Source organism: Peromyscus leucopus, chromosome X (assembly GCF_004664715.2).
Source record: "Peromyscus leucopus breed LL Stock chromosome X, UCI_PerLeu_2.1, whole genome shotgun sequence".
NCBI classification, from domain to species: domain Eukaryota; kingdom Metazoa; phylum Chordata; class Mammalia; order Rodentia; family Cricetidae; genus Peromyscus; species Peromyscus leucopus.
This window is the reverse complement of record NC_051083.1, coordinates 60694948-60712186: the sequence shown is the minus strand read 5'-3', so window position 1 is coordinate 60712186 and position 17239 is coordinate 60694948. Positions and strand designations below refer to the sequence as shown.

The 17239-nt window shown below is 38.0% G+C and overlaps 1 protein-coding gene across 1 annotated transcript in view; it reads left to right on the top strand.

Annotated features, from left to right (window-relative positions):
* Tex11 (testis expressed 11) overlaps positions 1 to 17239 on the top strand; it is a 387858-nt gene that overhangs the window by 20895 nt on the left and 349724 nt on the right. Inside the window, 3 exon segments of the mRNA XM_037199204.1 lie at positions 4072 to 4151; positions 11091 to 11171; positions 11255 to 11374. Of these exon segments, the coding sequence (XP_037055099.1) occupies positions 4072 to 4151; positions 11091 to 11171; positions 11255 to 11374 (281 nt within the window).

Below are 17239 nucleotides of genomic sequence, written 5' to 3'. Positions count from 1 at the left end.
TCCTGTTCCCTTAATTCTCCTCTCTGTTAGTCCCGTCTATACTTCCTGCCTAGCCACTGGCCAATCAGTGTTTTATTTATTGAACAATCAGAGCAACAGATTTGACATACAGACCATCCCACAACACTTCCCCTTTTCTTTTTTAAAAAGGAAGGTTTTAACTTTTACACATCTCCAAAGCCAGCTTGGTATATGTGGGAATTTGGGCATAGCTTCTCTTACTACTTCCTGCTGGAGGGGGGTGCTGTATCTTATGGGGACACAAAGAAAATTTTAGGATCATGGAGTAGTCCATGAGGGTGTATCGTCTGAGCCAGTTGCCTTGAAACCGCTCTGGATGTTAGATTATCTGGGCCATAGTGTCATTTGAAACCTTTCAGGGGTCTTGGCTGGTCAAACCTGATGTATCTTAATCTGGAACAAATTCATAGCCTCTGGCTTTCTGTGGAAACAAAAGCAGAGCCTCTTTTCCAAAGCAACATATCCTTACATCCAAATTTTGAAGTCCAGGTACCTTTAAAATATCAGAGCAACAGATTTGACATATAGACCATCCCACAGCAATATAGTAGATGAAGTGGGTCTTCAGCTCAAGTACTTCTCCCAACATACTGAATTTATCAGGTCTTATTTTTTGTTATTTTTTAGTTACTTTAAGACAGGGGCTTGTTATGTAGCTCAGGCTGGCCTCAGACTTGTTTATCTTATGCTGGCATTGAACTTGCAATCCTCCTGCCTCAGCCTCCCAAGTACTGTTAATTATAGGTATGCCTTACCACATCTTGCTTATATATATATCAACTCTTAATCAGGTACATGGGTGGTACTTTGACATAGTAAAGAATTAGCTATGTTGCAGGAAGATTTAAAAGATTTGTTCTAAAACTGCGTTGATTAAAAGATACTTTGTCTTCATATAAACAAATTCAGTGTGCTTGGATTATGTTACATGATGGAAAAAAGTCACCAAGATTTTTACAGTTTTTTTAAATAATTTGGAAGAATTACGGAATAATGAACAGAAATGGGAAAACCTAAAATAGAGGATAGACTTGTAAATTTTATTTGTGTGCATGTGATATTGGGAATTGAAGGCCTCATGCATACTATGTGAGCACTTTTGTCACTGAACTATATAGCACCCTTAAACTGTTTTTATAAACTGTGGTAATAGTAGACTGGAGATATGGCACACACATTGAGGCTGAGCCTGTAGTTTTGCTAATTATTCCCATGAAGGTGGTAGTTGGAAGCTGTAAGAGTAGTTGAGTTCTCTGAAGGAGAAAATAGTGATTCTCAAGGAAGCTATTTTTTGGGAGTTCAATTTTAATAAAGTTGTAAGGTTGAGAAACATTGTTCTTTAGTAATGGAAAGAAAACAGAGGCAGATAGATTATTCATTTTAAGAAGTTTGGGGGCTGGAGAGATGGCTCAGTGGTTAAGAGCACTGGCTGCTCTTCCAGAGTACCTGGGTTTGATTTTCAGCACCCATGTGGTGGCTCACAACCATCTGTAATTCCAGTTCCAGGATACCTGACACCTTCTTTGTTGGCCTCCTTGAACACCAGGCATGCATGTGGTACACAGACATACATTCAGACAAAACATTCAAACATATAAAATAAAAATTAAAAAGGTCATTTATCAAAGCCAGGTGTGGTGGATGCATGCCTTTAATTCTAGCACATAAAAAGCAGAGGCAGGCAGATCTTTGTGAGTTGAGGCCAGCCTGGTCTACACAGTGAGTTCCAGGCCAGTTGGAACTACATAGTTGAGATCTTGTCTCATAAAAAGAAGGGGTTGGAGAGATGGCTCAGTTCTTAAGAGCACTTTCTGCCTTTCCAGAGGACTCAGGTTCAATTCCTAGCACCCACATGGCCATTCTCAACCATCTATTACTTCAATTCCAGGAGATCTGACACTCTCTTCTTGTTCTTGGGGACCAGGCATATATGTTGTGCACAGACATACATGCAGACAAATACTTAAGTACATAAAAATTATAATTTTTTAAAGAAAGTTTGGCACTGAAAGGAAGAGGAGAAATAGGGTACAGGTTTGAAACACAGTAAAGTTATTTGCTTTTTTTGTGGTAGGGATGAGGTGAGTTGAGTATGTTTGAAGGTAGAAGGAAAGAAAATTTGGAGATGATATTGAAGATAACTTTAAGAGGAGGAGTAATTGAACTATCAGTGTTCTTGAAAATAACTAAAGAACTAATAAACCAACAAAAAGGAAACATTTTCAAACCATTTTAAAACTGGAAATTCAAATCACTGTAAATATAAAATTAGAAATTATTTACCAAAATATTTGTCAGAAAAATAACTTTAAGAGATTTCATAATAAGCAATAAAATTTTTTTATTTATTTTATTTTATTTATTTATTTATTTTTTGGTTTTTCGAGACAGGGTTTCTCTGTGTAGCTTTGCGCCTTTCCTGGAACTCGCTTTGGAGACCAGGCTGGCCTCGAACTCACAGAGATCCGCCTGCCTCTGCCTCCCGAGTGCTGGGATTAAAGGCGTGCGCCACCACCGCCCGGCGCTATAAAAATTTGACCACTTCAATTATCCTATAATTTTAGCTGGGATTTTTTTACAGTAGAATGTTTACGAGAAATGGTACCAGCATGGATAGGATGATTATTGAGATATAGCATAAAATTGACTGGGTATGTAGTTCAGCTGGAAGAGTACTTGTCAAGAATATATGAAGTCCTGGGTTCCATCTCCAGCACTGCATAAATCAGACAGTTGTGCATGCCTGTAATCTGAGGTGAGGACTCAGGATATCAGAAGTTCAAGGTCACCCTTGGTTTCATAGTCAGTTTGAGGCTATCCTGGGCTATATGAGACTGTTTCAAAAGAAAAAGACAACTAGTTCAGTGATATATAAACTCATTAAAAAAAACTTACATATGTTTTATGATAAGGCCCAGTACAGATAATGAACAAGTTACATTTATGCAGACTTTCTATTTTCAGTGACAGTGAACTATATAATAAAGGCACCTGTATTTTATGAATTATACTTTAAGAACTTTTATGTTATCTAAGAAAATATATAGTTTCAGATTTTAGAAGAAAATGTAAAACTATCCTGATATCCAGAAATTTGTCAGATGATGAATAGCTATAGGTTGCAACTCTACTGAGAATTATTTTGTTAGCATGATTCATGAGCATCATGTGGATTCAGATATCCTCAGTGAGTATTAGGATTTAAGTCCTATAGAAATTAAGATGTTAGAATTATAAATATTATATATATTTGACTGGAATTAGTAACCAAGCAATTAATTTGATAAATTTCAGGTTATTTGCTTTTGAAAATCAATTATTTAAATAGACTTTAAAAATTCTTATTTTGGGCTCAAGAGTGTAGCTATGTGGTATAACACTCACTGTGTGAGTTTTTAAACATTGGCATTGGAAAAACACACAAACCCCCCACATATTTACTTACTATGTGAATGTGTGAGCCTCAGTATTGGAAAAAGGAAAACAGAATATAAAGTAAAATGCTGGATGTAACACAAAATGGACTCCATATGTTTTTATGTACTTTTTATTTTGTTTTGGTATTTTTTGTCTTAATAGGTTTTTATTTGTTTTGATTTTCATTTGTTTGAGAGAGAGCATGAAGTTGGGTGGGTAGGGAGGTGGGAAGGATCTTGGAACAATTACGGAAGGGAAAGAATATAATCAAAATATATTGTTTGAAAAAAATTTTAAAAGAAAAAAGAATTCTGTATGTGGTGGCCCATGTCTATGATCCCATCTCTTGAGAGTTGAAGGCTGGAGGTTCAGGAGTTCAAAGCTAGCCTCAGCTGCTTAGTGAATTTGAGGCCAGCCTGGGCTATATGAGACCCTCTCTCAAACAACACCAAAACCCAGACTAAATAAAACTCATAACAAAATTGTGCAAAAAACAATAAAAAAGTTCTTTTTTTAAATAATAAAACTGGCTTTACTTTTGTGTGTGTGTGTGTGTGTGTGTGTGTGTGTGTGTGTGTGTATAAAGAGATTGAATGCTTTGTGTTTAATGGATATCTAATTACTATTTTGCAGTGTATCATATTGCTTGTAAGCTGGTATGTATGTATGGAATCTCAGTTTCTTCAGAAGAAGCTATTCAAAGACAGACTTTGGTAAGTCCTGATTAATTGAAGAAATGAAATAAAATGAAATGACACAGTGGTTACTTCTATGATAATAATTAAAGTTAGTATAAGCCTGGAAGAACTCTTTAGTGTTATTCATGGGCCTTTTATTGGTAGTATACCTAGTAGAGTTGTTCTCAGAAGTACTGTAGTTAATAGAATGCCTCAATGAAGAAAATACTGAAATTACAATTCTATATTTATTAATCCTTTTATACATTTATCACCTCTAACTTGATAGAGTAACCGTTTTCCACATAAGAGGATGATGGTATTTGATCTTAAAAGATTTTTTTTTCTAGGCCAGGTATGGTAGCACATACAATTGCAGTACTTAGGAAGCTAAGGCAGGAGGATCTCAAGTTTGAAGTCAGCTGGGCTTTAGAGATTTTTCACATCAGACTGGGCTATATAATGAGACCCTGTCTCAAAAAGCAGGAAACAGGGTTTTCTCATGAAAACTTTAAACTGTTCATCAGTGAAAGGAGTTCTGGATTGATTGGTTGCTTTTGGTTACAGGATTTTGTAGCCTAGTTTTTAGCTGGCTTTCTAATTGCAGTGACAGAGTACTATGATATAAGCAACAGTGAGGAGGAAGGGTATGTTTTAGCTCCTGGTTTCAGAGGTATCAGTCTCTCATGGTAGAGTGCATGTGGTAAAGCAGAATGTCTCACATCATGTTAACCAGAAAGCAAAGAAAAGGCAGGAAGTAAGCTAGGCAGAGTGGCACATGCCTGGAATCTCAGCATTTGGGGGCTGAGGCAGGAGGATTGATGAAAAGTTAGAGGCCATTTTTTTTTTTTTTTTGGTTTTTTCGAGACAGGGTTTCTCTGTAGCTTTGCGCCTTTCCTGGGACTCACTTGGTAGCCCAGGCTGGCCTCTAACTCACAGAGATCCGCCTGGCTCTGCCTCCCGAGTGCTGAGATTAAAGGCGTGCGCCACCACCGCCCGGCAAGAGGCCATTTTAAACTATACAGTGACTACCAGGCTGACTGGGGAGTGCTGACCATGTCAGGGATCAGGGGAGGGCCTGATCCAGTTGGAGGCCCCTCAGCCTTTGGTTCATAGTTCATGTGTTTCCATTTGTTTGGCTATTTGTCCCTGTGTTCTATCAAGACCATGTCCAAAGATTTTCCCCTCAAAATGGAAGTGATCAGAGACAAGGTGGCCTTAAGGACCTGTTCTCAGTGCCTGACTTCTTCCAGCCATGTCTGACTCACTGAAGTTTCCAGTACTTCTACCAGCTGAAGACTAAGTCTCAAGATATGAGCCTATGGAAGTTATTTCATATTCAAACCATAGCCCTCAGGCTGACTTGGAACTCATGATCCTCCTGCCTCAGCCTCCTGAGGTGCTGAGATTAAAGAGGTGAATCATCATGCTTGGCTTGCTTGCTTATTTATTTACCTACTTATTATTTATTTAATGAATTTATATGTTTGGGTGTTTTGCCTGAACCATTTGTGTAACTAGTGCCCTTGGAGGCCAGAAGAGGGCATCAGGTCCCCTGGAACTGGAGTTACAGATGGTTATGAATCACTTTGTGCATACTTGGAATGAAACCTGGGTCCTCTGGAAGAGCAGCAAGTGCTCTTAACCACTGAGCATCTCTTTGGTCCCACTATTTTTTTTTTTGAGACAGGGTCTCACTATGTAGCCCTGGCTGAATTGAAATTTGTTATGTAGACCAAGCTGGCCTTGAACTCAGAGAGATACTTCTGCCTTTACCTCTACCTCTCTGGTACTGGCATTAAAGGTGGGTGTCACTTACTTATTTACTTACTTTTGAGGCAAGAGTGTCACTCTATTACTCAGGCTAATTTCAAACTCCTTGTCTCAAGCAATCATCTTGTGTCTGTCTCCTAAGTAGCTAGGACTATAGGCTTATATACCCAGCAAGAATATATAACATGTGAAATGTGAAGACTTGGGTTTGCATTCTAGCCGTGAGACTTATTAGCTATGTTACTTTGTAAGATTAGTTTTCTCATTTATAAAATGAGGATAAGAATACTTATTGTAAGTGCTATAGGGCTAAATTATAGTTTTATAAGAGGTGCTTTGTGAACTACAAATAGGTAAATATGCTAATAGTATATAAATAAACATCTGTTATATGTGATGGGATAAAACTGTTGAATGTGGGGGTTTACTTTTTGTGTTTCCCTTCTTTCTTTCATTTATTTATTTATTTATTTATTTATTTATTTATTTTATTTTATTTTATTTTATTTTACAATACTATTCAGTTCTACATAACAGCCACAGATTCCCCTGTTCTTCCCCTTCCTGCCCCCTCCCCTTCCCCCAGCCCACGCCCCATTCACCACCTCCAGATCAAGGCCACCCTCGAGGACTGAGATCAACCTGATAGACTCAGTCTAGGCAGGTCCATTCCCCTCCTCCCAGACTGAGCCAAGTGTCCCTGTACAAGTCCCAGGTTTCAAACAGCTATCTCATGCAGCGAGCCCAGGACCTGGTACCACTGCCTAGATGCCTCCCAAACAGATCAAGCCAATCAACTGTCTCACCTATTCAGAGGGCCTGATCCAGTTGGGGGCCCCTCAGCCTTTGGTTCATAGTTCATGTGTTTCCATTCGTTTGGCTATTTGTCCCTGTGCTTTATCCAACCTTGGTTTCAACAATTCTCGCTCATATAAACCCTCCTCTTTCTCGCTAATTAGACTCCCGGTGCTCCACCCGGGGCTTAGCCGTGGATATCTGCATCCAGATTCCTCAGTACTTGGATGGGGTTTCTGGCACAACTATTAGGGTGTTTGGCCATCCCATCACCAGAGAAGGTCAGTCCCGGCTGTCTCTTGGCCATTGCCAGCAGTCTTTTGTGGGGGTATCTTTGTGGATTTCTGTGGGCCTCTTCAGCACTTTGTTTCTTCCTTTTCTCATGTGGTCTTCATTTACCATGGTCTCCTATTCCTTGTTCTCCCTCTTTGTTCTTGATCCAGGTGGGATCTCCTGCTCTCTTTCCCTCGACCCTCGCCATTCATTGCTCCCACTCATGTCCAGGTTGTTCATGTAGATCTCATCCATTTCTCCGTCATTGGGTGATCCCCGTGTCTTCTTTGGGGTCCTGTTTTCCAGGTAGCCTCACTGGTGATGTGAGTAGCAGCAGTCCAGTAATCCTTGTTCCACATCTAGTATCCTCCTATGAGTGAGTACATACCATATTTGTCTTTCTGAGTCTGGGTTACCTCACTCAGAATGATTTTTTCTAGATCCATCCATTTGCCTGCAAACCTCATGATGTCATTGTTTTTCTCTGCTGAGTAGTATTCCATTGTGTATATGTGCCACAATTTATTTATCCATTCTTCAGTTGAAGGGCATCTAGGTTGGTTCCAGGTTTTGGCTATTACAAACAATGCTGATATAAACATAGCTGAGTAAGTGCTCTTGTGGTATGATTGAGCATTTCTTGGGTATATGCCCAAGAGTGGTATAGCTGGATCTTGGGGGAGATTGATTCCCAATTTTCTAAGAAAGCGCCATATTGATTTCCAAAGTGGTTGTACAAGCTTGCATTCCCACCAGCAGTGGAGGAGAGTTCCCCGAGTTCCACATCCTCTCCATCATAAAGTGTCCTCAGTGTTTTTGATCTTAGCCATTCTGACAGGCGTAAGGTGGTATCTCAGAGTTGTTTTGATTTGCATTTCCCTGATGATTAGGGATGTTGAGCAATTCCTTAAATGTCTTTCAGCCATTTGAGTTTCCTCTGTTGAGAATTCTCTGTTTAGTTCTATAGCCCATTTCTTAATTGGACTGTTGGTCGTTTTGATGTCTAATTTCTTGAGTTCCTTATATATTCTGGATATCAGTCCTCTGTCAGATGTGGGGTTGGTGAAGATCTTTTCCCATTCTGTAGGGTGTCGCTTTGCCTTGTTGACTGTATCCTTTGCTCTACAAAAGCTTCTCAGTTTCAAGAGGTCCCATTGATTGATTGTTTCTCTCAGTGCCTGTGCTACTGATGTTATATTTAGGAAGTGATCTCCTATGCCAAGGTGTTCAAGACTACTTCCTACTTTCTCTTCTAGCAGGTTCAGAGTAGCTGGATTTACGTTGAGGTCCTTGATCCACTTGGACTTAAGTTTTGTGCACGGTGACAGATATGGATCTATTTGCAGCCTTCTACATATTGATATCCAGTTATGCCAGCACCATTTGTTGAAGATACTTTCTTTTTTCCATTGTACACTTTTGGCTTCTTTGTCAGAAATTATATGTTCATAGGTGTGTGGGTTAATGTCAGGGTCTTCAATTCGATTCCATTGGTCCACATGTCGGTTTTTATGCCAACACAATTCTTCACAGACCTGGAAAGAATAATACTCAACTTCATATGGATAAACAAAAAACCCAGGATATCCAAAAGAATCCTATACAATAAAACAACCTCTGGAGGCATCACAATCCCTGACTTAAAGCTCTACTATAGTGCTACAGTAATAAAAACAGCTTGGTAGTGTTTCCCTTCTTTCAAAGGTTGCAGTCACTTGTGTTTTGTGCAGCTTTTATAAAATGCTATTTTCAGTGGGAAGACTGATCTGACTTAAACTATTCAGTCATGGCTGGAATAGGAAGTCCTTTTTGATTATTATTATTTAAAAACAGTACAGGAGCTGGGCATAGTAGTGCACATCTGTAGGTGTTCGAATCTAGTTTCTTAGCTATGTGAGGCAAGCACTGTGCTATATCCAAGCCCTAAAACCATAAAGATCAAACATGCAGAAAAATCAGTTAAGATGATACCCCAATTCGTCTGATTATTTATCACTAAATAGAATAATCAATTCATGGCCACTCTTCTTTTTTCTTTTTAGAACTTTTATTCAATTTTCAGTTATTATTATATGTACTAAGTAATGGGTCTCATTATATCAATTTGATACATGTATGTAATTGTGCTTTGCTTATATTAATCTGCCTATTATACTCTCTTGACCTCTTTCTGCCCTCCCTTTATTTCTCTTCCTCCCCCAAAGGATCTCCTTTATACTGTCATGGTGGGTGGGTGCATGCGTGCATGCGTGTGTGTGTGTGTGTGTGTGTGTGTGTGTGTGTGTGTGTGTATAGAGAGATAGATAGCGATATATTGATTCTAAATATGAAAGAAACCATGTGATATTTGTCTTGCTATGGTTTATTTCCCTTAAGATGATGATTTATAGTACTACCTATTTTTCTGCAAATTACATGATTTTGTTCTTTATAGTTGAATAAAACTCCATCATGTATATATGTCTCATTTTGTTTATATTCATCTACTATTGAATGTCTATGCTGATTCTCTATCTTGATGGTTGTGAATAGTGCTGCAATCAATGTATATGTGCAGATATTTCTGTGGTATGCTGACTTAGATTCCGAAGATATTTCTGTGGTATGATGACTTAGATTCCTAGGGGTATTTGCCTTTGAGTGGTATAGCTGAGTCTATTGGTAGTTCTAGTATTGGCCTTTGAGTGGTATAGCTGAGTCTATTGGTAGTTCTAGTATTGGCCTTTGAGGGGTATGGCTGAGTCTATTGGTAGTTCTAGTTTTAGTTGTTTTTGTTTTTTTAGAAACCTCCATTTATTACACTAATCTACACCTTCCTTTAGCAGTGTACAGTAGTTCTTCCCACACTTCCCTCTGCATCTCCTTAGCATTTGTGGTTATTTGTTCTCTTGATGGTAGTTAGTCTGACAGGGGTGAGATACAATATCAATGTGATTTTGATTTTGAGTTTCATGATGTATAATGATGCTGAACAGTTTTCATATGTTCATTGGCCAGTAGTATTTCTTTGAGAATTTTCTGTTGGACTGGAGAGATGACTCAGCTGTTAAAGACTAGGCTCACAACCAAAATATAAGAGAATTTTCTGTTCAGTTTGTTTGTCCATTTATTGACTGGATGATTTCCTTGCTACTTGCTATGTATGTATGTATGTATGTATGTATGTATGTATGTATGTATGTATGACAAGGCCTTACAGTGTAGTCTGTGCTGGTCTGGAACTACCGATATCTACTAGGCTGGAATTTTTGAGAACTTCATACATGACCATCTGAAATATTAAAAATATTTTCTCAGAAGACATGTTTTCAAGGCATTGTTCTAGTTTCATTTTTTTGCTATGATGAATATCCAGACAAAAAGCAATGTAGAGGAGAAAGGGTTTCTTTGGTTTACAATTCCAGGTCACAGTCCATTGTTGAAGGGAAGGCAAGGCAGGAACTCAAGCAGTCATATCATATCTACAGTCAAGATGAAGAGAATATACATATCCTTGCTTGCTTGCTCCCATCTAGCATTCTCCTGCTTTATGAAGTACAGGATCCCCTAGCGAGGGGATGGCAGTACCCAAAATGGGCTGTGTCTTCCTATATCAGATAACAATCCAGATAATATATCTGGATATAATCTCCCAACAATATATCTATAGGCCAATCTGATCTTGATAATTTGACATTAAGACTCTCTTTCTAGGTGATCTTAGGTTGTGTCAAGTTGACATTAAAACTAATCAGCACAAACATTAATTTTTTGTTGTTGCTTCTTTTTTGTTTTTTGTTTTTGTTTTTTTGTTTCTTGAGACAGGGTTTCTCTGTGTAGTTTTGATGCCTGTCCTGGATCTCGCTTTGTAGACCAGGCTGGCCTTGAACTCACAGAGATCTGCCTGGCTCTGCCTCCCGAGTGCTGGGATTGAAGGCGTGCACCACTGCCACCCAGCAATTGCTACTTTTCTTAAGACCACTTCTCTTAAGTTGAAATTCAAAGCAGAGAACAGAACTCCAGTTAAGTGCTGACTGCTGTTTTTTTCCTGTATATTGTGTTTCAATATACAGGATAATTTTTTTTCTAACATCTTTCAATCAATTTGGGAGAGGTGTGAAGTTTTAAAATCGTTTCCTAACTTCTGTTTTCTAGATGAATATGAAAACGGGAAAAGAATGGTTGGATACTGGAAATGCTCCGATTGCTGATGAATTTTTTCAAGCTGCCATGGCTGTAAGTTACCATTGATTTTCAGCTGTGGCAGTTATTAGTAACATCTGTGGTAAATCTCATACTTGTATTGTCTTATTTTCCAGGGTCTGGAGAAATTATATGTCAAGTTAATACAGAGCTGCTACACTGAGGCCAACTTGACAATGCATAAGATCATTGTGGAGAAGGGTGTCTTCCATGTGCTTTCTTTTCAAGCTGAGTCAGTAGGTATCATAAACAGTGTGGCCTTACAACAGGACATTTTGTAAATGTAAATGTGAAAGTGATAAGATGTGTCCTTGGCTTTCTATGGGATATTATAGTATGATAGTTGATATTACCAGTGGTGACTGTTATCTGTGTAGGGTGAATGAGGGTGAAAAGAAAGATAATAGCTAAGCATAATTTTCAACCAATTCATTTAACACCTGCTATTTATTTATGGCAATAACTTTTACTTGAATACTGTCTCTGAGAGTCTTGTTTTAAATTATTTTTTTTCATTTGTATGTGGATGTGTTATGATGCATGCATGTGAGTGTGTGGGGAGGGTGTGCCTTTGTGTGCATATGCAGAAAGGCTGGAGCAAGACATCGAGTGTCTTCTTCTATCATCTTTGCCTTAGTCCCTTGAAATAGGGTGTCTTACTGGGCCAGAAGCTTGCTGTTTGAGCTAGGCTGGGTGACCTAGTATGTGCTGGGGATTTGAACTCAGGTGTTATGCTTGGAGAGCAAATGCTCTTACACATTGAGACATCTATCCAGCTTGAGATTCTCTTACATTTATAGTGTGCTTTAAATAGTTGGCCTCAAAGGTGCCTTCTCATTTATAATTGTTCTGTGTTCTTCATTGATACTTTAAAAAGTCTGCTAGTATTATATAAATATTAAAATTTCAAAATTGTACTTTATTATTTGTTGCTTTATTACTTTCCCTGTTTTGTCATTATGGGGTTAGGTGTGCATCTTTAGTTGGCAAAATATAAACTGTGATGAGTTTGCCTACAGTAATTCTAGAAATGAAAGAGACCTTAAAATATAATATTATTATTTTAACATCTTTATTGACAATTTCTACACCATAAAATGCATCTATTTATACTGTGTCAGTGATTTTAATATATTTATAGAATCATATAGTGCTCATCACAGTCCAAATTTTTTTTTCTCCATGATGAAACATCTTACCCATTAGCAGTCAAGCTCCATTTTTCCTGGTACCAGTCTTTAGAACCATGAGTTAACTTTCTGTCTGTAAATTTGCCTATTCTGGACATTTCATGCAAGTAGAGACATACAAGAAGTGGTCTTTGTGATTAACATCTTTATTTAGCATAATTGTTTAAGGCTCAATCATGTTGCGTCATGCTTCACTTTGCAGATATGCTCTTTTTATTTATCCACTCATCCATTGATAGACATTTGAGTCATTTCCAATATTTGGTTATTATGCATTATTCTACTGTGACCATTCATGTGCAGAGTTTTATATTGACATGTTTTTATTTCTCTTGGATATAAACCTAGAAGTAGAATTGCTGGGTAGCATTGTAAGTGTAACTGTTTTAGAGTTCGCAACTTTTTGAGAAAGTGCCAGATTATCTTCCACAGTGGCTATGCCATTTTACGTTTCTGTCAGTAGTGCATGGGAGCTTCATTTTCTCCATATCTAAAAGTTTGATGGTTGCAGTTAATTATATTTAAACCCATGATCCTTTTTTAATTTATTTCTAGGTATGAAGTGAGAGAGATATCTAACTCCATTCTTGTGCACATGGCTATCCAACTATCTCAAATGCCACTTGTTGAGAAACTGTATTTCCTTGTTAAGTAATCTGGGTAACTTTGTCAAAAATAAATTGATCACAAATATGAGGGCTTATTTTTGGTCTGTATTCTATGTTGGTTGGATGTATCTGTCTTTGTGCTAGCACCAGACTGTCCTGATTATTGTAATTGTATAGTAAGTTTTGAAATTAAGAAGTATGAGTTACCCAGTTTTTCAATATTGTTTTGAGTATTCTGGGTCTGTTGCATTTCCATATGAATTTTAGGATTAAATTGTCACTTTTCACAAAGAAACCAGCTATAATTACAATAGGGATAGAGTTGGATCCGTAGACCATGTTGAGGAGTATTGCTATCTTCATAATATAAAGTGTTCTTATATACAAACATTTATATATATTTTCTTTGTTTTTTTGAGGCAGTATCTCACTATGTATGTATGTAGCCCTGTTTAGCCTGAAACTCAATATATAGACCAGTCTAGCCTTGAACTCACAGAGGTCTGCCTCTGTCTCCTGAGTGCTGGGAATAAAGGTGTGTACCACCATGTCTGGCTCTCCTTTTTTATACTTTCTGTTAAAAATTTAAATTGACACAAAATTTATGGGATCTATGTTTTGATATATGTATATATTGTGCATTGCTCAAATCAGGGTATGTTTTATTTTGTAATGATGAAACTGAAGTTCATAGAGGAGACATTATTTACCTGAAGATCCAAGACCAGAATCAAAATGTTCTTTAACTTTTTTTCAGAATTTCATACATGAGTACTGTATTTAAACCATTTCCACCCCTCCTTCTGCCCCTCTAACTCTTCCTATGTCTCCTCTCCCTCAAACTATTGACTTTTTCTTCAATTATTGTTTTACACACACACACACACACACACACACACACACACACACACACACACACACACACACACACTGCTGAGTCCATGTAGTGTTGTTCATATATATGTGTTTAGAGGGCTGACTGCTTGGGATTGGATAACCTATCAGGGAGCTCATCTCTGGAGAAGACTGATTCTCCCTCTCTCAGCAGCCATTAATTACCTCTAGCTTTTCATTAGGGGTGGGACCTAGTGAGATTTTCCCCTTCTGCACTACTATGTCAACTGGTGGTGTCATTATGCAGGTCCTGTTTAGATCTCATTTATGTAGCTTCCTTGTTGTCATTCACTAGTTCTCTGGCTCTTACACTCTTTCTGCCCCCTCTTCTGAGATGTTCCCTTAGCCTCAAGCATAGGGGTTGCATTGTAGATGTATTTTTGGGGGTTGTATACTCCATGGTCTACTGTTCTCTACATTTTGACCAGTTATGGATTTCTGTAATAATTTCCACCTGCTTCAAAGAGATAAGGGGTGAGAACTACTCTTATCTGTAGATACAAGGATCAGTATTTAGAATGCTTAGGTTAGGAATTACATGGGTTTAGGAAAGTGACAGTAGTAAGTTCTCCTCTAGGGTTCATGATCTTAGCAGTCATAGCTAACTTTACAACACAGGCACGAGTTCCCTCCTATCAAGGAAGCCTTACGTCCAGTTAGATGGCTTCCGGTTACCCCCAAAATATAAATGCCACTAGATTTTCTGTCTAATGTTCCATATACTGCAAATGAGATTGATCATGTAAATGAATTTCCTCTTCATATTTTTTATCTTGCTTTTGTTGTTAATATCATTTGTGAACTACTTTAAGGCAATTAATGAAATACTGATATAAAGTCTAGCAGGCCTTGGACTTATATTATTATTATTATTATTATTAAGATAGGATATGTAGGCAAGGCTAGCCTTGAACTCTTAATCCTCCTGTCTTAAAGTCTCCTGGTGAGAGTTAAGTGTGTTCTACCATGCTCAGTTTTACACCTTAACTCATCAATTTGTTCTATGCCTTTGAACTGTCACTTGACATTTCTTAGCCTACGAAAGCCAATATTTCATAAGCAAGTAACTATATATGTACAGTACTGCCAATTGCCTATGTATTAGACTGGGGACAGAGGTGCATTTGGTTTGACTGTAGTTCATGGGAAAAGATCTGTATCCAGCTTAGCATTTTAATTATCAATTAGACAGTGTCTAGAATCACCTAGGAGACCAGCCTCTGTGCATGTCTGTGAAGGATTAATCTAGATTAGGTTAGAGCTCTACGTATGTCTGTGGGAGATTGTGAGGTTAACTATGGTAAGAAGACCCATTGTGAATATGGGCAGCACCAGCTCAGGTTGTGGATACAATATGACCGGAAGCCTCCCATTCCTACCACCAGGCCTTTTCCTGCTATGATGGACTTCCCCTTGAACTATAATCCAAAACAAACCTTTCTTTTCTTTAGTTGCTTTTGTCAGGTATTAGATTGCAGCAATAAGAAAAGTAACTGGTACAGCCACGAGTGCTGGTTCCTTCCCATAGTCACAGCTATTCAGAAGTCTGAGGCATTAAGATCACTTGTGTAGCATGGTCCTCTTGTGGGACTCCTAACAATGGGATCAGGAGCTGTCTCTGACTCTTTTACTGGCTTTCCGGACCCTACTCCTCTTACTGAGTGGCCTTGCCCAGCCTTAATACATAGGGAGGTGCTTAGTCTTACTGCTGCTTGATATGCTATGTTTTGTTGATACTCATGGGAGACCTGCCCTTTCCTAAACAGAAACAGAGGGGGAATGGATTGGGGGGTGGGGACAGATGGAAGAGAGAGGAGGGACTGGGAGGAGAGGAAGGAGGGTAAGCTGTCACCAGGATGTAAAATAAATAAATAAATTAAACAAAAGATCACTTGAGATCAGGAGTTTGAAACCAGCCTGACCTACCTAGTGAAAGCCTGTATCATAGCCTATTTTAATAATATCTAGGAAGGCATTTTAATTTAACTAAATTTCGAGTATTGTGATCATTTCTAGGCATTGCACTTTAAAAATAATTGAGTTAGTGTAGAGAATATACCATGTAAAAATATTTGGAGAATATAATGTCTATGCTGAAAAAACTGAGATAGTAGGGATGACAGCCTTTCTCTGAATGTTTTAAGAACTAAGGACTAAAATATTAAAGAACAATGAAACTCCACAGAACAAAATGAAGACCATTTGGTAAAACCTACAGGAAGACAAATTTCAGATCAGTGTAAAGAGTAACCATTTATTAGACAGTAATCCTATAATCTGACAGCTTTGTGGAAAGAGAATTATTTTGTCACTAGAAGATTGTGAGCAAAGATGTGACCATCCTAAGAATTATATATTACAGAAAGGATTCCTTCATTAGATGGCAAGTTAAATTTCTGTGACTCATAGCTTTCTTAATGCTAAGATTCTGTGCTTATAGAAAGTCTTGAAGCATTTCTTCAGTGTTCTAGACGTTGATTTCAAAGTAGCATCATTAGCTAGCTGAAAATTTTAGTAGTAGCTATGATCAGTAATGAGAATTATGTAATTATTAGCTCTGACTGATGGTGACATCCTTAAAAAGTCACGGCACTGATAATTGAGCAGAGGGTGTTGGGGATGGTAGCCGCAACTCTACAGGTGAATCCCCAACCCTCCTTTTTGGGATTTTTTGAGGCAAGGGCTATTGTAGCCCTAGCTAGTCTAAAACTCACAGAGATCCACCTGCCTCTGCCTCCCAAGTGCTGGGATTAAAGATGTGTACTACACTCAGTTCCCAAATCCCTTTTTAAATTTATTTTTTATTTTTATACAGGGTTTTGCTAACTTCAGGCTGGCCTTGAACTCACTCTGTATCCCAGGCAGGCCTTGAAATTGGAATTCTCCTGCCTTAGCCTCCCAGGTAGATGGGATTATAGGCTCACATCACCAAACCCAGTTAAAGGTAATTCTGTTTGCTGTTCTGCCTCTAAGACATCCTCATAATTAAGGCTTAAGGGTTTTGTTGACAGCTTCTTGGCAGACCTTTCCTTAAAGGCCATTGTTAAAATTATTAATTTTATTATTATACAGTAATATATGATACTATATACTATATAATATAGATTTTGTTAATGGGGTTTCTTTTTCCCAATAAATAGCCTATGAGATATTTCTTAGAGATTTAATAGGCTTTATAATTGTTTAGGTACTTACCATTGAATTAGTTACATAATTGCTTTGTTTATTATTTATTAAATTATTCAGCAGGCAATATCTATAATGATCAGAGTACTTTACTAGGATTCTGAGGGTGGTTGGTCTTGTCTTGAGTGTCAGCTTGACAGTATTTAGAATCACCTAGGAGACACACCCAAGCCTGCCTATGAGGGTGTTTCTGGATAGAATTAACAGGATAGACCTACATTCA